At 44.7% G+C, this 20975-nt stretch overlaps 1 protein-coding gene across 1 annotated transcript; it reads left to right on the forward strand.

Annotated features, from left to right (window-relative positions):
* The first annotated feature begins 1279 nt into the window (after positions 1–1279).
* On the forward strand, positions 1280–16552 carry SLC38A2 (solute carrier family 38 member 2). Its single transcript, XM_037514096.2, has 16 exons — positions 1280–1539; positions 2586–2777; positions 3075–3156; positions 3299–3414; positions 6399–6472; positions 6568–6660; positions 6786–6867; positions 8244–8326; positions 8810–8868; positions 8949–9119; positions 10271–10350; positions 10449–10549; positions 11074–11198; positions 11765–11909; positions 12026–12123; positions 13598–16552. Exons 2-16 carry the CDS (start codon positions 2662–2664, stop codon positions 13694–13696), a joined length of 1524 nt encoding a protein of 507 aa, XP_037369993.1. The 5' UTR covers positions 1280–1539; positions 2586–2661; the 3' UTR covers positions 13697–16552.
* Positions 16553–20975: the final 4423 nt, after the last annotated feature.

Here is a 20975-nt window from a genome sequence, read left to right on the forward strand (position 1 = left end):
GATGGTGAGGGAAGTTGGGCGCTAAAGCAAGAAAGAGCATTGTTTTAGATGAGACCGATCTGACCAGCAGAAGGGTGGGGAACAGAGCAGTGTAGGCTGGAAAGGGGTTCTCTCTTGTGAATCATAAACACTAGTGGAAGTTGAGGGCACCCGCAGCCTCACGTGCCACGGAAACAGAGTTGTACAAATTTCCTCAGGAAAACATTGAAAGCAAAAACCGTGAGCCCACCCAACCCTTTCCTCTATGCCCTGCCCAAACTCTCTCACGTCCCCAAAAGGAAAAGAGCAGTAGGTCAAACTCATTTGTTTATTCATTCATTCAACAAACATTTTTCACTCCTAAGGGGCCTTTGTTTCCAGCCGTGGACAGTCTCCTGCCCATAGGCCACGCTGGCCAAGGGGCTCTGCCTGCTCGACTGTTGCAACGGGGAAGCGCCTTTGTATAACTGTAAGGAAGAAACGCCAGGCGGGCGGGCGTTTGGGGGCTTGCCAGTTGGGGGTGGAGTGGTGGAATGAGTGAAATGTGTCTGCAGAGAGCAAACTGAGGACTCCGAAGAACAGGGCCCCCTCCCCCCACCGGAGGCCCAATTCGGGGCCCCCTTTCCAAGGGTCTGGCCAGCGTTTCCCCTTGTAGAGTGTTCCCTGTCCTCCAAGAAGGAGATCCCGAATCGGAGCTGCCAAGTATCCTAAGCAGCCTGGTTTGAAGAGTGAAAGCAGGTCTAGGTGGAGAACCCAGGACAAGAACAGACACCCACGGAGATGGGCTACTGCGCCGGCCCAAGTTGGCAAGAAAAAAATCCCACTGTAAATCACACAAAATAATAAGCAGCAAAGCATTGGGTGGGCGGGATATGTCCCCGAAAAGTCTTGGGGGGAAAGCCAAACCCGCGGCTAACTCCGATACTGAAGGGAATGTGGAGAATGCTCCTTCGGCAGCAGTTGAGGGGCCCCAGTCGGGCCTGAAGTGAATAAGCACCGGGGACCATCGGGGTTCTTTCCAGGCTCCTCCCGAGGCTGGAGTGAGTGGGGTCTGGACTTGCCGGAGATGGGGGGCGCCCGCGGACGCGGCAGCCGCGCGCGTGGGGCGGGGCGGGGCGGGGGCGCGGGGGGGCGCGCGGGGGGCCGGGGGCGCGGGGCGGGGCGCGGGGCGGGGCGCCCCGGGGGGCGGGCCCCAGGTGCTGTTGATACACAAAGAGAAGCCCGGGCCCGGCCCCGCCCCCTGACGCGTCTGAACGCCGCTATAACCCGCGCTGCCGGCGGCCGGGCAGTCGAGCCGCCGCTTCCGGAGCGCCCCGAGTTGTGCGTCCGCGCAGTCCACGCGTTTCCCGCACGCGCCGAGCCCGCCACACGGCGGACGCCGGACGACCGGGGCGGCTACTTGCCATTTCCTTGTGCCCGTTGAAATTATTCTCCCTGCCTGGGTTGGGGCTTTTCTGTTGAGTGGTTTTTTGGTTTTATTTACGGTTTTTGTTGGACCGAGAACAGCGCTCCGCAGGCGCTCGCGTGCGTGCCCGGCTGTCGGGAGCCGAGACCGCTGAGGTAACGCGGGGCGTCCGGGCCGCGGGCGCGGGCCCAGGCGCGGCGGGGGAGGGGCGGCCGCGAGGGGCGGCGGCGGCGGGCGGCCGCGGTGGGGTGGGCGGCCGCGGGCGGGGTGGGCGCCCGGGGCGGGGTCCCCGGCGGCGGGACGGCCCAGCCGGGGCCGGCACGGGGGTCGCTGCCTCCCCGGGCGCGGCGCGGGCGGGGCCTCGTGCCCCGGCGGGCGCGCCGCATTCCCTGCGCGGGGCGGGGGAGGGGAGCGGGTCCGGCCCACGGCTCCACTGCGGCAGGTCTTGTGACTGATTTGCATGAGAAATAAATAAATAAAGTCGGGGGACCTGGCCTTGGGGGGCGGCGGAGGTGCGTTTGGGCGCCTGTTCTAACGGAGGCCGCGTTGGGGAGGACGGGCTGGGCGTTTGACAATCGGCGATCGATGTTGCATCAGTTTCCTTTCCGGGCAAAGGAGGGGCCGCTCGGGCGGGAAGCGCGGGCAGGAGCTGCCGACGGGCGTGCTCGAGGGCTCGGGCCCGCGTGTAAACAAACCCGGCGCCTCCGTGCGCCCGGGGCGGGCGTTTTCTCGCCTCCGGGGAGGACCCGCGCGGCCGTGCGCCCCGTCGCCCGGCGCTGCCGCACAGCGGTCTCCTCGGGGCCCGCGCCGGCGAGGCTGCGGCAGGCGGCGCCGCTCCCCGGAGCTCGGCGGCCGGGAGGCGCGCTTCGGGGCTGCCGGGGCGGGGACGAGCCCTGCGTGCCTGGGCATCTTCAGGGAGGCTGGGGGGCGCCACGGAGCCCCGCCGCCCGCGGGGGACAGAGGGGCGATGCCGGGGGTCCGCGGGCTGGAGGGCGCCGGCGCGGAGCGGGGGACCATCTTTGTTCTCGGCGGCTCGGCCGTCGGTACTTTTCCGCCCCTCGGCGCGCCCCCGCCCCTCGCGCCCGCCTGGTACTTTTCCACTCGCTGGGCTGGGGATGAATCAGCCGCCTAGCGGCGTCACGTGACCCGGGGGCGGGCGGCGGGGAGCGCCGCAGTCTTGACGCCGCCTCTACCTTCGCAGGCTGCGCGGGCCGGTGAGCCGCCAAGGACAAAAGGAGCCCAGCGCTGCGGCCGCGCCGCTTGCTCCCGGGCCCAGCATGAAGAAGGCAGAAATGGGAAGGTTCAATATTTCCCCCGACGAGGACAGCAGCAGCTACAGCTCCAACAGCGACTTCAACTACTCCTACCCCACCAAGCAGGCGGCTCTGAAAAGGTGGGAGAAGTTGTGTGCTTTTTGAAAAAGACGCATGCAGCTTGGGAGTGGTCTGTCCAGGGGTCTGCTCCTGCCTTTTTAATCTGCTGTCAACGCTTGCATGAAGCGGGCAATCCCCGAGTTGCGAGGGTACCGGATACCCGGTGGTTGGTTGTATTTATGGCGGTGACGGTGTTTTCTTTGCAAGTCCGTGGCGCCTTGCCTTGTACAGGAAGGTGTGCGCGGCCCCGTGCAGGGTGTCTGACCTCACAGCGGTCTGTGGTGTGTTTCAGCCGAACTTATCGTTTTTCTTGGCAGCCATTATGCAGACGTAGACCCTGAAAACCAGAACTTTTTACTTGAATCGAACTTGGGGAAGAAGAAGTACGAGACAGACTTTGTAAGTTAACACCGAACATTTGTGTGTCTGGCTTTATGGAGTAAAAGAATAGTTTTGACGTTTAGATTTCAAAGTTGCCCGACGCTGGTTTTTCTCCATTTAATTATTGTTATATGTTTGGTTATCGTTTTCCTCTATGTAGCATCCAGGTACTACTTCCTTTGGAATGTCAGTATTTAATCTGAGCAATGCGATTGTGGGCAGTGGAATCCTTGGGCTTTCTTATGCCATGGCTAATACTGGAATTGCTCTTTTTATGTAAGTATGTGTAAGTAGCGAGTCTGCGGCGCAGGCCAGTGAATGTGATGATATCCGTGTATTTTGGCTCCAGAGACTGAATTTACGTTGAAGTAGTTGGCTTAGGAATCCCTTGCTTGAAATTTAAAATAAGGAGAGATCCAAGAACCTTTAGTGTACTATGTAACTGCATGACATGGAGAGAGCCAATGAGGCAAAAAGAGCACAAAGTTTAAAACTGATAATTAAACCTAAAGTCTGTAAATCGGTGGGAATACTTGAGATACTGGTTCATGGATTAGATAGCAAGGAAGACTTATTGATAAATCCAGTGTCATTAGAAATGCTGTTCTGGCAAATAATGGAAGCACAGAAAATCTGTATTAATCAGTTTGGTAAATTGACCAAATTGGTGTCTCCCCCATGGGTGGTGGCTTTTCATCTGTATAAGGAAGAAAAGTACTACTTAATACATAGTACGTGGTGGTATTTGGCTAATGTGGAGCATGTTTGTTTTTAAAAAAAGTGAGTCATTTTTTGGACACTGAAAGACCAGCAATACGTGTTTTTTGTGCTCCCCTTTTTTAAAAAAATACTTTTTTTTAAGATTTATTTACACATAGAAGAATTGGGGTGTAGGCCAGAGGTGAGGGGGTGAGAGGATACACCAGAGAGAGTGGTGAGCAGAACAGTCAGATCTCCTAAAATATACTGCTTAGGGGAGCAGCAGGGGAGATATGAGAGGTCTGCTGCACCATATGGGTTGCTCCCTGGCTGGCCTTGGATCAAACTCGCAGTGTAGTGGCTGGCTAGTGTAGTGGGCTGGTGATAGCTTGATAGCACTGTGTCTTTAACCCGTGCACCACCCGGAAGGTGCCCTTTTTTATATACTTATTTCTCATTTTATGGTTGCCACATCAAAACGTGAATATTTTCACTAGTAGTTCACTTTCAGTGGTTCCCTTGGTTGCCTAGTTAAAATTAGATAACTGCTGTGCTTCCCAGCAAAAATGCCTAAAATAGGATTGTGGAGTTCTGGAAGACTTTGTGGCAGGGCTGTTCAGGATCTCTGACCCTTGCAGAACATTAGAAGAGCCTGGAGCTGATTTCTCGGGGGTGAGGGTGGGGGTGGGGATTGCACCAAACAAATGCATGTAAATTTGAGCATATGTTTTCAGTGATGTTTCTATCATAGCCATTAAATTTAAGTAACTGCTGGCTCTTTGCTCAGGCAGTTTCTGTGGAAGATACTGCATTTTATTATGCAGATGAAGAAACCACATATTCTTTTAGCTTGGTATTGTCCCTTGGTGAGGGACGTATTTTAGTTCGCTTACAGGTGCCTTCAACTGCAGTTATTTTCTCCAGAGTAACAGAGCAAAAAGACCTTTGTAAAGTGCTCTTGTGCAGTGGCACGCTGGAGCTGAGCTGACTTGGAGGCTTGCAGACTAGGGCTTTGAGGCCTCTTACTAAGGTGAATGATGGGGAGTTGACATAGGTAAGATCCTAGGGCTTCAAAGTTTCTGAACATGGAACTTATCATGAAACTATTTGAAACCCTTTCTAGCTCCTAGTGTAAAAAAAAACGGGAGGCCCCTCCCTTTTAAATGCCACCGGAGTGCTCATAATGCAGAATTTGCATGAGAAAAACAGACACCTGTTTTACAAATGAACGCAAAATTCTCATGTTACCCTTGTACTTTTGAAATGACACCTTAACAGTTTATGTGGTTGATGATTAACATGTTAATAAATGATTAAAGCATATCTATAGGACTGGAGTGAGCTTTTAATTCATTAGCATCTCACAAGGTATATTGAGAGACATGAAGATACACGGGGCACCAAATCCTCAGAGCACCAAAGCTCTGTAGCTGAGCGTATTAAGTAGACTCAATCTGGAGGTCAAAAAGGACTTCAAAGATTATAAAGCCCATTCATTCTCCTTCCTCATCATTTCAGTGTAAGAGAGTACTGCATGTGTCAGCACACTGAAAATTGTTTTTTATTAAATTGAACACTTCTGTCCAGTTAAGTGACAGCCAGTGCTGTTGGTCCACCTCAGACTAGACCTTGATACTAGAATTGCAGCTTAATGCCACTGCTTATGTTCCTAACAAACATTCGTTTCCTTGCCAGAGCCTAAAGGTCCCCGTGTTCACTTTGCCCACACACAGTGAAAAGAAGTATTTTGTATACAGGGTCATTTCTGAGTTTCCTGATTTTGATTTCTTGTTCCTTTTAACAAGAAATTGTATTTCCTTCACTTGTTTTGGGAGCGGAGGGTGTGTAGCTGGAGGGGAAGAACTGTGCCCGAAAAGAGAATTTAGTGACATTAGGGAACCTTGAGTCCCTCTGTTTTTTATTCTGTTTTTCCCCCTCTCTGTTCCATCCAAGGGAAAGAATGGAGGGGGGAGGAGATAGCCCATACAGAGTGATACCCTGCTTGTTCGGGCACAGCCGTCATTTAACAGGGTGAAAACGGCTTCCTGTTCACACCGGGAGGTGCAGTATAGTTTAACTTCTCTGATTTGGGCCTGATTGTAAACCTTGCAATGCCTACCATTTAAAATGTTAACATTTTCCCCTTTTTTGGTAGTCATTCCCCTCTTTTATAATCAAAGTAGTCTCTATCCTTCCTGAACCAATCTCAGCTGGAGTTCACACCTTGTGGGCTGACCCCATTTCACAGATAAAAGTTAACTAAGTGCAGAAACATAGCAAGTGTACAGCTAATTACTGTGGTAGCAAAATACAAGTCTTCTAGCTCCACCACTGGAAATTTAGACACCCCAGTAGCTCCGGGCACCTTCTGATCAGTGGGAAACCCTCTGCTCTAAAAAACTGTTATTACCTAGGTCAGAGAAGATGTTAGCCAGGAGGACAAACTCCAGTTCTTGGGGGGCATTTTAGCTCCAGAAATAGTAGAACAAGTATGTGAATGTTTAAAAACTATAAAGAATTATCTTTAAACATAATCCTGTGCCTTTTCCTTCTTTTACCAGAATTCTCTTGACATTTGTGTCAATATTTTCTTTGTACTCTGTTCATCTCCTGTTGAAGACTGCTAATGAAGGAGGTACGTTAGCATTTGTATTTCTAAAACAATGAATTTGTCGTGGTGTTCTTTCTCTTACTGAAATTTGCTTTATGTTTGTGTCGCTTAAATTACAGGGTCTTTATTATATGAACAGTTGGGACATAAGGCATTTGGAATGGTTGGAAAGCTTGCTGCCTCTGGATCAATTACAATGCAGAACATTGGAGGTAAGGATTTTGTTAAAGGTGATTTGGGTTGACTTTGCTCTTTGTAGCAGCGTGGTGACACGTTAACTTGGGGTGGCACGTGCCACATTTTGCACTTGTAATGGTATAATTTTGTTTTCCTCCAGCTATGTCAAGCTACCTCTTCATAGTGAAATATGAGTTACCTTTGGTGATCCAGGCATTAATGAACATTGAAGATACAACTGGGTAGGTGCTAAGTAAGGTTACTCATAAGAAACGATTACAGTTCACAGTTCGGAAATGGTTAGATACAGTTTATCAAAGGTTGATACAGGGTGATGATCAATGGATTATTTTTTGTAACTGTTCCTGTTCAGCCTGACCAAGCAGTCTCCCCAAAAGTGATTGGAACTTTTGAGAATGAAAGGTGATAACTCTGGATAACGAGTTTTTAACCTGTGTGTGAAAACAGGTTTTCTGCTACTTACCTTTTCTTTTTATACTCACTAAGAAGTTGGAGCTGAAAGTAACACATCCAAACCCAAGTTGGATTTGAAGTTTTATATTACACTGACATTCACAACCTCCCTGACTTGTAACTTTGAGATTCATAACTCATGGGAAAACTTTGAGATTCTTTTAAGTCAATGAGAAAATGTGGCCATCTTCTGGAAACTTTATCTTTCTAGCAAAGTGACTGAGTCATCCCAGTTGACAAACAGGTTTTTATCTTAAGCAAGGGCAGGAATAATTTCCTCCCCAATTATTTTAAGATAAGAGGTGTGGTTATCTCTGGGTTTAGACATTTAGAAAGCTTATCTTAAATGTTGGTTTTCCATGGGCTTTTTGCTGAAGTGAGTTGGAAGTAGAATTCACTTAGAATCCAGGCTATAATTTGAAAATAGTGATTTCAAAGAGGGTTGTGTGCTACAAAGGTAGAGATATTACATTGTTAGAGCTTTCATACAGGGCATACTATTTTCTCTGAAGTCACAAGGTGTCTTTTGACTGTTTGGAGTCACGGTGGGTCAGGGTGTCTCAACATGCTCTTGACAGCCTGGAACAAGTCCTCGTTGGGGTATTGGGTTTGTTTTTGCTGTTGCCTGTGGATGGTATAGAATTATGAGAAAATTCTATCTGACATGTTTTATAAATACAGTTGCTAACAAATATCTGAAACTGGTTTTAAAGTTTTCTTGTTTCTAGCTTTAAAAATGGCAAGCTAAAGCCAGGAAAAGAGTTGGTGTACAATTTTGCTTAAAAATGCTTAGAGATAAGATTACTGGCTTAACAATTCCACTTTGTTCCCACGTCAGTTTGAAGCCTTTAAGAAGCATTTTATGTTATGAATCAGCTGGCAACCTTCCCAGAGCAAACAGTGGGACAAAAGTTATACTGTTTACAGACCCCATTTCTAACCTGAGTGAATATTCATCTGGTACAGAGAGTTAGAAATGTATTCCCTTTTATAGGTTTCTTGAATAATTGATAATTTTTCCAAGCCTCAGGGGGCGGGGGGATCCTATTTTTTAAAGTATTTCTATAGAAGGAGTCCTGTGGATAAAATGTATGTATGAAGATAGTGGTTACTGGTTTTGATCTTGTTTTTTTCTTTACTCCAGATTGTGGTATCTTAATGGTGACTATTTGGTTCTGCTGGTGTCCTTGGTGCTCATTCTTCCTTTGTCATTGCTGAGAAATTTAGGTAAGCAAGTGCATGGCTGCTGAGAACTGAAGGGAACCTCTGCCTAGTGAGAGGCGATGAGCATACCATCTTGAGCTCCATCTATTAAAAACTGTTCAGTTATTAGCAAATATTTTAAGTAATTCTACATTCAGTATGTAAGAATGAGAAACGTTTATTTTCTTTTGCATAGAAGAACGGGGGTGTAGGCAGACGTGTGGGGAGTAAGAGAACTCACCAGAGACAGAGTGGGGCAGAATGAGGGAGCAGCAGTGAGACATGGCACATGCTGTGCCATGTGGATCAGCTCCCTGGTCAGGGATCGAAGTCAGGCCACAGGGGTGATAGTGCTGAGACTTAATCCCTAGGCAACCAGGGAAGCCCAGAAATAGAAATTTAATGTTGTATCCAACGAAAGTCTCCTAGGGGGATAATTTTCTGAAGAAAAATAGCTGTCCTGAACCTGTTGCATTAAACAAATAACTGATTTTTCCCCTCTTACAGGCTATTTGGGCTATACCAGCGGCCTTTCCTTACTGTGTATGATGTTCTTTCTGATTGTGGTATGTACTTTTCAAGTTAAAGAAATTATTTGTAAACCCTGTTGTGCTTTTCATTTTAACAAATGAAAATCTGTTTTCAGGTGATTTGCAAGAAGTTTCAGATTCATTGTCCTATGGAAGTTGTTGCTTCAATATTTAATGAAACGGTGAACAGCACTTTAACACACCCGACAATGCTCGTCCCTGACATGGCACTTAACATGACAGACAGTGATTCCTGCAGACCGCGTTATTTTATTTTCAACTCACAGGTAGCTGAATATAATATTCATTTTTTTAAAAAAATTATTTATTTTTATACAAGAGCTGGGGTACTGGTCAGAGGTGCTAGAGAGTGAGAGGATTCACCAGAAACAGAACAGGGAGCAGAACAGGAGGGCGACAGAAATACATTGCTGAAGGAAGCAGCAGGTACGACAGGAGAGGTCTGTTGCACCATGTGGGATTCTCACCGGCAGGCCAGAATAAAACTCATACTGCGGAGGCTGCGGACAGCTTCACACTGCGTCGCTCAACCTGCTGCACCACCAGGGAGGCCCTCTTCATATATTTTTTTAAAGATTTATTTATGCATGTAAGAACTGGGGTAAAGGCCAGAGGTGTGGGGGGTGAGAGGATTCACCAGAATCGGAGTGGGGAACAGAACAGGCAGATTGACTGAAATACACTGCTGAGGGGAGCAGCGGGTGAGTCAGGAGAGGTCTGCTGCACCATGTGGGTAGCTCCCTGGCTGGGGATCGAACTTATGTGCTGCAGTGGCTGCGGATAGCTTCATAGGTTGCATCTTAACCCCTTGTGCCACCAGGAAGGCCCCCAATCTTCATATTTCAAAGGAAGATGTTAGGGAAGAAAAGAGGGAAACGAGCCTTTGGAAATCTCAAAGGGAGGACATGTAATAGCTGCTTACTATTTATTTTTGCGTAGAGGAACTAGGGTGCTGGCCAGAGGTGTGGGGGATGAGAGGGTTCACCAGTGACAGTGGGGAGCAGAACAGGCGGATCTGCTGTGCCCTGTGTGGGTCATTTCCCTGGACTGGGGATTGAACTCAGGCCATAGTGGTGATGGTGATAAGACTTAACTCCTAGGCCACCAGGGAGGCCCACCTACTTTATAGAAAACCTGATAGCTCATTATTGGGGACCAAGAAAAAATGCATTGGCTTCTATCTTAAAATAGATTGAGAAAATGAAATAATCATAGCATGTAAATTATTGATCCTTTTAGAAGTTAGAATATTGATCACATTTAATGAACAAATTCAAAGAATGGAAGCAGATGATGCTTGGGTGGAATCTTTTTTGAGTTTTGAGGCTAAGATGAGCTAATACAAAATAAAAGTTGTAGACTGGAAACGTGGGTTTGTTACATCAGGATAATAAGGGAGTTTTTACATTTTTTGCAGACAGTCTATGCTGTGCCAATTCTCACCTTCTCATTTGTCTGCCATCCTGCCATCCTCCCCATTTATGAGGAGCTGAAAGGGTGAGTCCTTGGCTTGTTTATATAGACTTTGAAATTATTAATGGCTATTGCGTGGCTGCTGCTCAAATATCTGTTTGTGTTTTCCTTTGATTTCATAGTCGCAGCCGTAGAAGAATGATGAATGTGTCCAAGATTTCATTCTTTGCTATGTTTCTCATGTACCTACTGGCTGCCCTCTTTGGCTACCTGACGTTTTATGGTAATTAATGTCTATTTTATTTTAAAATTTCCTTCGTGAAATGAAATTGATACTTCATGTGTGTAGTTCTATCACTTAAAAATTTAGCTTGTTTTGGGTATATTTTATTTGTAATAAGAAATTGACGTTAGAGTTTAGAGTCGCGCTTCAAAAATACACCTTTGTTGTTTGATAGCATTTTTGTATGCTCTTGCCTTCAAGTTCGTCTTGCTTCTCTCCTCCAAATTATATAACACATACAAACTGGAAGCCAAACCCTGGGATTTAGCTATTTAGCTCCTGTTGCTTTTAATGGGGGGTCATGTGGCTAAATCTCTACTTGGTATTTAGAGAAATTATCCCTCAGTATTATTTTAATGGCATTACCCCTAATTCCAAATAAATCCTATTAGCGTCTGATTTTTAGTGTTTTTGCGAATAGGTAGTAACTTTGGTACCTATTTTGCTGTAAAATGGCTTCTGCTACATAATCTCCAGAGAAGATAGCACATCTGAAGTTGGTTTGGTTTTTTCTGTCTTAACAGAACACGTTGAGTCAGAACTACTTCACACGTATTCCACTGTCCTGGGGACTGATGTTCTCCTTCTCATCGTCCGTTTGGCCGTGTTAGTGGCCGTGACCCTGACGGTACCAGTAGTTATTTTCCCGGTACGTTGTCCCCTGCTCTGCTCTGGGTAGGGATGGGTTGTAAGAGATTTTCATTTTCTGAAGAAGGGAAGCTCTCCCAGAGCCACACCAAGAGGGTGGTGGTTTTATAAGGGCTTTTCAAAAATGCATAGTAGATATTTTTACACTTCCTTCCCCCCCCCCAATAATTGAAGCTACTAGGATGATTTTAAGGGTTCAGATGTGTAGAAAATGGGTGGACACAAGTTTAGTATTTAACTAGCTGCTTGTTGGTTTTGTTTCACTTGGAAGATTTTTTTTTTCCATTTATTTATGCATATAAGAACTGGGGTGTAGGCCAGAGGTCTAGGGCGTGAAAGGACTCACCAGAGACAGTGGGAAGCAGAACAGGCGGGTCCACTGTTGAGGGGAGCAGCAGGTGAGACAGGAGAGGTCTGCTGCACCATGTGGATCAGCTCCTTGGCTGGGGATGGAACTCAGGCCCTGGCGGTGACATTGCTGATACTTAACCCCTAGGCCACAAGGTAGGCCCACTTGTTTAAGTTAAAGAACAGCTAAAGCAGAATTTTAATGGGATATTTTTGCAGATCCGGAGCTCCATCACTCACCTGTTCTGCGCAGCAAAGGATTTCAGTTGGTTGCGTCACAGCTCCATCACGGTGTCTATCTTGGTGTTTACCAATTTGCTCGTCATCTTTGTCCCAACTATTCGAGATATCTTTGGCTTCATTGGTAAGTTTTTAGAAATGATCAAAGTTGATTCAAACAACAGGGATTTTTAAGTTCTGAAAAACGAAATGGCAGGTGGTTTGTTGAATTCTCAGGAAGTGGTAATTGTTTTCTTACAGGTGCTTCTGCAGCTGCTATGTTGATTTTCATTCTTCCCTCTGCCTTCTATATCAAGCTAGTGAAGAAAGAGCCAATGAAATCTGTACAAAAGATTGGGGTGAGTGAGAGATCATGACTACAGTGACAGTAATAACAAGACCAAATAGTCCTCTGCTGACTTTTAATTTTATTTTTAAAAAAAAAAAAAAAGATTTATTTATTTGTTTATTTATGCAAGCACTGGGTACAGTCAGAAGCGCAGGAGGGTGAGAGAATTCACCAGAGCCAGAGCGGGGAGCAGAGCAGGCAGAAGGACCAAAGCACACTGCTGAGGGGAGCAGCAGGCGGCAGGAGAGGTCTGTGCACCATGCGGGATCCTCCTCCGGTGGTCGGGGAGCAGCCGGGGATTGAACCAGCGCTGCAGAGGCCGCGGGCAGCTTCGCAACCCAGCGCTGAACCGCTGCGCCACCGGGGAGGCCCCGACTTTTAATTTTAATATCAGCTGCCATTGGTTCTAGTTTCACTCAGTGTCCAGTGAATACGCTCACTGATGGAAGAATGGGCAGGGGAGGGAAAAGATAGTTTGCCATCTAATAAATGCTTCAGTCAGTTGCAGTTTAGTGATAGGACTAGGGATAAGCTATGCAAAGTATAAATTTTGTTTAATCCCCAGCATCTGTTGAACTGGATGGGCACTTTCCATGGGCAGCAAGTACATAAAAGAGAAAAAGGTGGGGTGTGTAGTGGAACCAGACTAACCATCTTCAAAGCAAAGCTCTGGGAAAGGTGTTAACGTACTTTATTTAAAGTGCAGTAACTGACCCGAGGATGTACAAACTAACCATAAAGGATCCCGGTGGGGATATGTAAGGAAAAGACTGCTCTTCAGTTCTTCTTCTCCACTACCACTCTAAGCTGATTAAAGAACTAGAATTGTTTCTAAACCCAACTTTGATCTCGGGTTTGAATTTTTTTCTTTTTTAAATGACTTCAGTTTCAGCCTTAAAAAAGACCAAAAAAAAACACTACACCCCATCTAGTTCTAGGTGAAGTCGTGTATTCACCAGAGAAGTTCATTGAAACAAAGAAATGAACAAATGTGAAATTTTGGAAGGTTCCAAAGAAAGTTATCCCCAGATACAGTAATAGACTCTAATTGCTCACTTAGGAGGAATAGGTTGAGCAAACTGGAGCTCTGGAAAAGGCTGAGATAATCTTAGCAATGAGCCAGTTTTGTTTGTTTTAATTTATTTATGCATATAAGAACTAGGATGCAGGCCAGAGGTGGGGGGTTGCGGGGGGGGGGGATGAGAGGATTCACCAGAGACAGAGTGGGGAGCAGAACAAGTGGATCTACTGAATCCACTGATAAGGGGAGCAGCAGAGAGGCAGGAGAGGTCTGATGCACCATATATATAGTTCAGCTCCCTGGCTGGGGATTGAAGTCAGACCATGGGGATGATAGTGCTGAGACTTACTAGGCCACCAGGGAGGCCCCAGCAATGAGCCCCTTTCTAAGAACAGAGGGGAATGGCCCGCGTGTGTGTGTCCCATATGCAGCTCACTGATGGTTTTCTCTGTGCTCCTTGCAGGCCGTGCTCTTCCTGCTGAGTGGGATAGTGGTGATGACCGGGAGCATGGCCTTGATTGTTTTGGATTGGGTCCACAATGCCTCCACAGGTGGCCATTAACTGGCACCCTTGAAACTTCTCCAACAGTCCATTGATGCCAGTGTTGAGTCAGTACTCAACTGTTATGAAATTTCACCTAATGTTTTCAGTTTCACTTCCTTTTGAAGTTCAGATTCCTCGCTGGTTCTTCTGAGTACAGAATAAGTGAACTTTTTTTGTTTGTTTATTTTAAGAAACTTCTGGATGATAGAAATGGATATTAACAACAAAACCAGGAGCCTCGGGTTAATGGAAGTGACAATTTTATTCCATTCCAGAGAATGGACGAACTCTTTTATCAAGCCACATGTTTGGCTGTGTCATTGTTTAACTTGGATATTTTATGATTTTACTTGAATGTGCCTAATGGAACCATTCGATGTGAGAAATAATTCTTCTTAATTTACAGCAAAGTATTGAGAAAAACACTATTATTTTTTTGTACCAAAAATATTTAAAGACTTCAGAAGCACTATTTTACTTTTAAAAAAATGGCTTTTTTTGAACTTTGTCCAAAAACAGATGTCAAAATAAGTTCCGTCAAAGAAGTTGCATTGGTATTTAAAAACAAGTATTAATATTATGAAATTATTTGCCTTTTTTTTAGGCATAATAAGCCAAATACTTTTTTTACCCAAAATAATTTTTAGAGAAAATGATGTAATGAAAAATTGTACCATGAATAGGTGTGTAGTTTTGTCACTTAAGCATCATTGTTACATAAGAGAATCGATTATTGCTGTACCAAATCAGATGAACATTGTTCGTCACTCTTCTCTGTCCTCATAATTTGGCTCATTTAGACTGAAATATGTACGTGTGGCTTCCATCTATTCAAGTGGAAGGCAAGGCAGAAATTTCTGTGGAAAGTAAAATAATTTTGAGGTACCAAATAGTGCAATTGGGTAACACAGGGTTTATTCAGTTGCATCCCTCCAGAGTTGCATTGGCAGCGCTGGGGTTTTTTGGGCCAGCCCTTTTTTGCTATTGCTTCCAGCGGCGGGAAATGGTCATGTCCAGAGAGTACAACTTCTCAAGATGCCCATGGTCCACTGGAAGCGGGAATTACTTGACAATGCATGGCTTAGTTGTGTTCCTGTTTTGTCTACAGTGGAGGTCTCATCCACAGATTACCCTCATGCTTGGTATCAAGTTCTCTTCATCTAGGCTACTGAGCTCACACAGTAAGCTTTTGGAAAGAAACTCAAGTGCACTGGACCGTCATCTCATTTTGTACAACATTGAATTATTTGTTTACATCCAACAAATTGTCGGTTAGGGAAAACAGTGCAACCTGAGTATTTGTACTTGGCCCGACTGCATGTTCATCCTTCCATTTCAAAACCAGTTAGGAGTGAAACAGTTACATTGCTTTAAGAGCACGTTTATTGTACGTTACAGTGTATGGGGAATATATTATTCAATAACGTGGTACTTTGCTCATCAGGCATAATTTCTAAAACCCAGTATACGTAAAATTCCATTAGTGGTTGAGGGAAGCAAATCATGGAATAACCTGGCTCTAACGGTCTAATCTTGAGCTAAACGTTTTTAGTTTTAGGCAAGGGCCAGGAAGGTGGCAGACATGGTTTTGTTACACATTCTTGTATTATATGTGACTGAATTACAGACAAGATAGGTCTGTAACTAAAGACCCTTGTGGAACTGGAAGACGTCCTGTAGAAACCAATGGTCCATTTTTGTTTGTTTCTACAAGGATCATTGGGGGCCATCTGGAAAGGCAGTGAGAAGATGGATTCTACAGCACTGCTTTCATTTAATTGGGTTTTTGGAACTAACTCCCTTCGAATCCAGAACCTCACCTCTAGTTCAGAACAAGAATGGGCACTTCTGCTTGAGTTCCTGGACAGAACTACTTTTCTAAAGTCAGACACCCAGGGATATAACAAAACAGTTCTCTACCGTTTACATCCATCCTTTGGGAGAATATAATGTGGCAACCAGGAAAGAGTGGAGAAAGAATACAGGAAATTGACAGTGGGGAGGAATTCCCAGTCCTCTGACTGTTCTAGGATTAAAATCAGCTGCCTAGGGTGTAAATTCCATTGCATGTTATCTTGACACTAGCGTCTGCCTTGAGGTTCTTAAAACAGTGAATTCCCATTAATGAGCAGTCTTCAGTATTAAAACCACTGTCTTGTCAGCCCTCTGCATCACTGTCTTACTTGGATGTTTCAGTTTAACTGTAATGTTATTTATAGAACAGCATTAATCCATTAAAGCTAACCTATTTTTCAATATTTATGATAATCTATGTACATACATTGTCTGTCCATATGTATTTGTATATAGCTTGTATATAATGTCAGGTTTGGGACTTGGGTCAAGTGTATATATTCCTGTAAGTTTCTTAACTGCATTTTGATGAATTCCTATTATGTATCTATAAGAAGTGCCCCAAAAGCTAACTGTACAGACATTTCAATACAAACAAGTTGAAAAATGATGTAAACACTAACAATTGAAAATACTGTTTAAATTGTATTTGCAATAAACAGGTTGGTTGTACATCACCTTTTTGTTTTCCTCCATGAAAACCTGGTGCAAGTTCAGATCTCTTACTTAAATTTTAAATAAGGTCTAAATTTTCAAAATGCAGTAATTCTCAAAATGTGATCTAGTGTAATGGAACCGAATGTGATACCTAGTGTGATGAAAGACCTTTGAGAACTTGGGTGTGTTAACATTTTGTACATAGTGTAAATATCCCCACTGTACTGGAGGCTAACAATTCTGTATTGACTTGTTGGCAGAGAGTGCTACACCGTTTCAATGAAACTATGTTTGTTTTAACTAAACAAATAAATACATGCTTAATCCTGAGTAGCAGTGTTTTCTTGGAGGTAATGGGATAAATAGTGCTTAAAATAGTGTTATGTCACCTAGCACTTAGTAGGTATCCATAAATGTTCGTGATTATAATGGAGAAGAGTCAGGAGAAAATAGGCTGTTACTAAAGGTGAGTTTACAAAGAGAAGGACTGGGAACCAATGCACACACCTTAAGGTGGGTTGACCCAGGTAGGCCAGTGGTGCGTTAATCACCTGGTCACTTTATAAATGGAGCTTTTTTGGGGTGAGTGCCTAAGTCGGATTCGACAGGCCTGGTGTACAGATCAAGATCTTTTTCCAAAGTTTGTTTTTTTTAAGTTTTTTTTATGCATAAATGTACTGGTGTACAGGCCAGAGAGGTGGGGGACAGTGAGAGGATTCGCCACAGAGTGGGGAACACCGCAGGCAAACTGACTAAAATATGCTGCTGAGGGGAGCAGTGGGCAAGACAGTCCTGCTGTGCCATGTAGGTAGCTCCCTGGCATGCTGAAGATCAAACTCCTGCTGCAGAGGTTGAGGATAGCTTTATAATGCTGTGCTTAATCCCTTGCGCCACCCAGGAGGCCCAGGAAGTTATTTTAATGTACAGTTAAAAGCCATTGAACTATATACCCAGAAAGAATATTCGTTTGGTGAACTAGTCAGGGAAGGGGGAGTAAGACTGGAGGGATGTTGGGCAAATTGATAATTTTTGTGAGTTTACCTTGATGTTAGATGGAGCGTTTCCGTAGTGTAGTGGTTATCAGGTTCGCCTCACACCTTGATGTTAAATGGGAGGAAGATTAGGACTTATAAAATCATGTATCAAAGCTGAAACAAATAGGGAAATAAGACAGCAAGTGTGGAAGTGGTTCCAAAATACCCAGTTAGTAAGGATGGAGAAGTGGGAAGAACTACTGCTCAGATTTGCAACAAATCTGAATTGAAGCTGAACACCTGCCATGCAGCTAACATTACCATGGGACACAGGCTGTTAGGTGTCAAACTTGAATCCATACCTTTTGAATAAAGCCACTAAAATGATACCAAAATGAACCAGAAATGTCAATGTAGTAATCTGAAATTAATTCTATTTGGTGCTAAACCCACTTAAGGAGATGAAAACAGTTCTTTAGGGAACCAACTGCTCCCAAGAGATTGCCAGTAAGTCTAAAGAATATTCTAGAAATATTTCCAACTAAAGAACAAAAACTGTCTTGACTTGAATATAGTCTTACTTGGAGAGTTGCTTGCTTTCTGCTAACAAAGTAAAAAATTTAAATTAGCTTATGCAAAGACGGTGAAAGGGAAAAAATTGTGAAATGGTAAGAGGGAAAGGCAACTAACTTCTACCACGTAAATGATTTTGTGGCACGGAAGTCCTTTCTCAAATCCCGATGTTTGTCCCTAACACATTGTGAAAAAGAAATTAACAAGTGTGGCTGTTACTACTTAATGCCTTTAAAGGAACCACGAGTGACCCTTGATCAGCTCCTGGCAATGTGACTTTGCACATCTTTTATGCTAGTGAGTGACGGGTGATTTTGTTTTGCACACCTGAAGCAATGGAGCCCATTACACCAACCAGCTTCTCAGGTTTGCTTTACACAGACACCAAGAGGAATGATGTGTCCCTGGTTTTATTGTTGGGGTCCTGAGTATTGGTTGCCATGTCTGGTTGCAGAGCGGAATATCTCCATGAAAAGCCCTCCATAAAAGCCTTACACCCTGAGATTCATTTGGGCTCCCCTGGGCAGCGACATTCCAAATGCCCCTGTCGTTCAGGGCTAGAAAAAGAACTCCCCTGTGTGGCCTCAGGCCAGGAAGAGCTTGAAGCAGGCACTGGACCTCTCGGACTGGCTGCTGCGGGTCTTTTCCCTGTTGCTCTGGGTCTGAATCCTCTGCTGTAATAAATATTACTGTTGAGTCTTGGGAATCCTGGTGAATCACCATATAAAACACTCATGGTCTCTTTTTTCCTCTGCAATATCAGTTTTTCTTGGTTCTTCAGGAAGAATCTATTTCTAATGAAAGTTCAAAGAGTTGCTAAAAAAGTTTTACTAAGTATTGTCTGGAGGGTGTATTGTTGGGAGGGTTAGCTAGCAAGGGAGATTTTTTTTTATTACTGCAGAGAAGAACTGAGGTGTAGGCCAAAGGTTGGGGGATGGTGAGAGGATTCACCAGAGACAGTAGGAAGCAGAACAGGTGGACTGAGTGAAATTCACTGCTGAGGGAAGCAGCGGGTGAGACAGGGGAGGTCTGCTGAGCTATGCAGGTCAGCTCGCTGGCTGGGGATCCAACTCAGGCCTTCACCTTGACAGCATAATAACGCTGAGACTTAACCCCTAAGCCACCAGGGAGACCCAGGATACCTCTTTTTAAGTATGCCGTTCTAGTGAGCAACTGTTTATTTTCTTGAGGGAAAAGCACCCCTTTTGGTGAAATTTTGGAGAATTTTCTTCCAGGCTATCCAATCCACTTGAACCTCATGGAATCATGTTGCAATTCTAGCCCCCCACAAAGGCTGTATTTCTTTTTCATTTCCTTTCATTCTTTTTGTTTTTTTCCCCTTACAGTGACTGTAAGTCTCCAGAGATGTGAATCTCATGGTTCACAACCTTTCTGCTCCAGATAGAAGGATTGTATTTTTAACCTGATTCCTAAATAGAAAGATCCAAAGATGGAAATATGTGGAATATGAAAGTCCCTTCTCAAAATGCATGAAATCCTTATAAATTTGAAAGCATTTTTCTTTCATAAGCTGCTCTGAAAAGAAATGTTTAGTACTGACTGTATTGGAGGCAATGAAGCAAGAACATTCCTTCTTGCTTGTGGGGGAGAGACTAGCAAATTGCATTTTAAACAAAGCACTCTTTCTTCTCTAAAGAAAAAAAAAAAAAACAAAAGCAAACAATAATGCACTTAAAAGAACTTTGCAGAATTTTACTACAGTATTTACCATAGAAGAGTTAATGATTAACAATGCCTGCAATTGCTTCACACTCCCTCTCGCTGTGCCACGCTTTTTATGGAAAGTGCTCATGGTCTGGTGAAAAAAAAGAACATAACCTTGTAGTTGTACAGAGATGTTCAAGTTTCAATTTGCTATTACCAGTTGTGTGAACCCCAGCAAGTTCCTTACCTTGCCCATGCCTCTGTTGGCTCACTTTGTAATAAAATAAACATAACACATCACTTAGTGCTTATGTGCCAAGTACTGATCTGCTCTATATTCCCTTAAAGAAAGCATGTTTTGCCTTTTTTTTTAATGTAGAAGAACCTGGGGTGTAGGCCACAAATGCAGGGGAGAGGATTCCCCAGAGACAGAATGGGTAGCAGAACAGGCAGGTCTACTGAAATTCACTGCTGAGAGGAGCAGCAGGTGAGACAGGAGAGGTCTGCTGCACTGTGTGGGTAGCTCTCTGGCCAGGGATCAACTCATGATAGTTTGGTAGTGTGAGACTTAACCCCTTGTGACACTAGGGAGGCCTCCACTTTTTTCTTTTCTTTTTTTTTTAAAGATTTATTTATTTATGCATACAAACTTTTTGCTTTTTAATTTACATTTTACTGCAGAAGAAACTGAGGCTTGCATGTTACGCCTGAACCTTAAGAGGTTAAATAACTAGCATGGAAAGTGAACGAGGACCCCAGCCTCAGTCCCAACCCCATGCTAGTAATCAATTTATTTCCTAAGCAGGCAGTTAGAAGTGACTGTCAAAGTTCTAGTTCTTTGATGTTCATAGAGGAAAGTTGGAAAAACTGATGGATGAACAGAAGATGCCCTTATGGGCCAATGGTGATTGTTCCATGAACCAAACTGACCAATCTTGGTATATCCTTCTGAGTTCCACGAAAGACTGAGTTCTACACACACTAAACTAGACGAAATTGCCAATTTTCCACCCTCTTTTACCTACAAACCTGAAATTTTCATGTGGCTTAGTATGTACTCAATGAACAGTACTTGCTTCTAATTCTCTGCTTGCTGGATGTGATGTGCTACCTACATAATCCAATGGAGCTTTAACCTCATCAGTGGCTCCCAGCCCTGGTGATGGAGACAGGTGCCTTTGAACACAACCCCATCATTTGTCTCTGTGTCCCGAGGGTTCTATCAATGTGACAGTTTTTTGCCCAGAATGTTGAATAATCGTTGAATTAGCGATCACTCAAAATCTCAATGATGTTCAATGGGAGAAGAAAAAGATTTCAGGGCCCGGTGGCTGAGGGCTTGAGTCTCAGTTCTGTCACTGCTACAGCCTGAGTTCAATCCCCGGCCAGGTAGCTGACCCACATAGGGTGCAGCAGACCTCTTCTGCCTCGTCCCCAGTTCCCCTCAGCAGGGAATTTCAGTAAATCTGCCTGTTCTGCTCCCTACTCTGTCTCTGGTGAGTCCTCTCAACCCCTGTACCTCTGGCCTGCACCCCAATTCTTCAACACAAAAATAAATTCTAAAAAAATAAAAA

The sequence above is a fragment of the Talpa occidentalis genome, unplaced genomic scaffold, assembly GCF_014898055.3.
Source record: "Talpa occidentalis isolate TD23 unplaced genomic scaffold, MPIMG_talOcc4v2.1 talOcc4.16, whole genome shotgun sequence".
In the NCBI taxonomy this organism is placed as follows: Eukaryota; Metazoa; Chordata; class Mammalia; order Eulipotyphla; family Talpidae; genus Talpa; species Talpa occidentalis.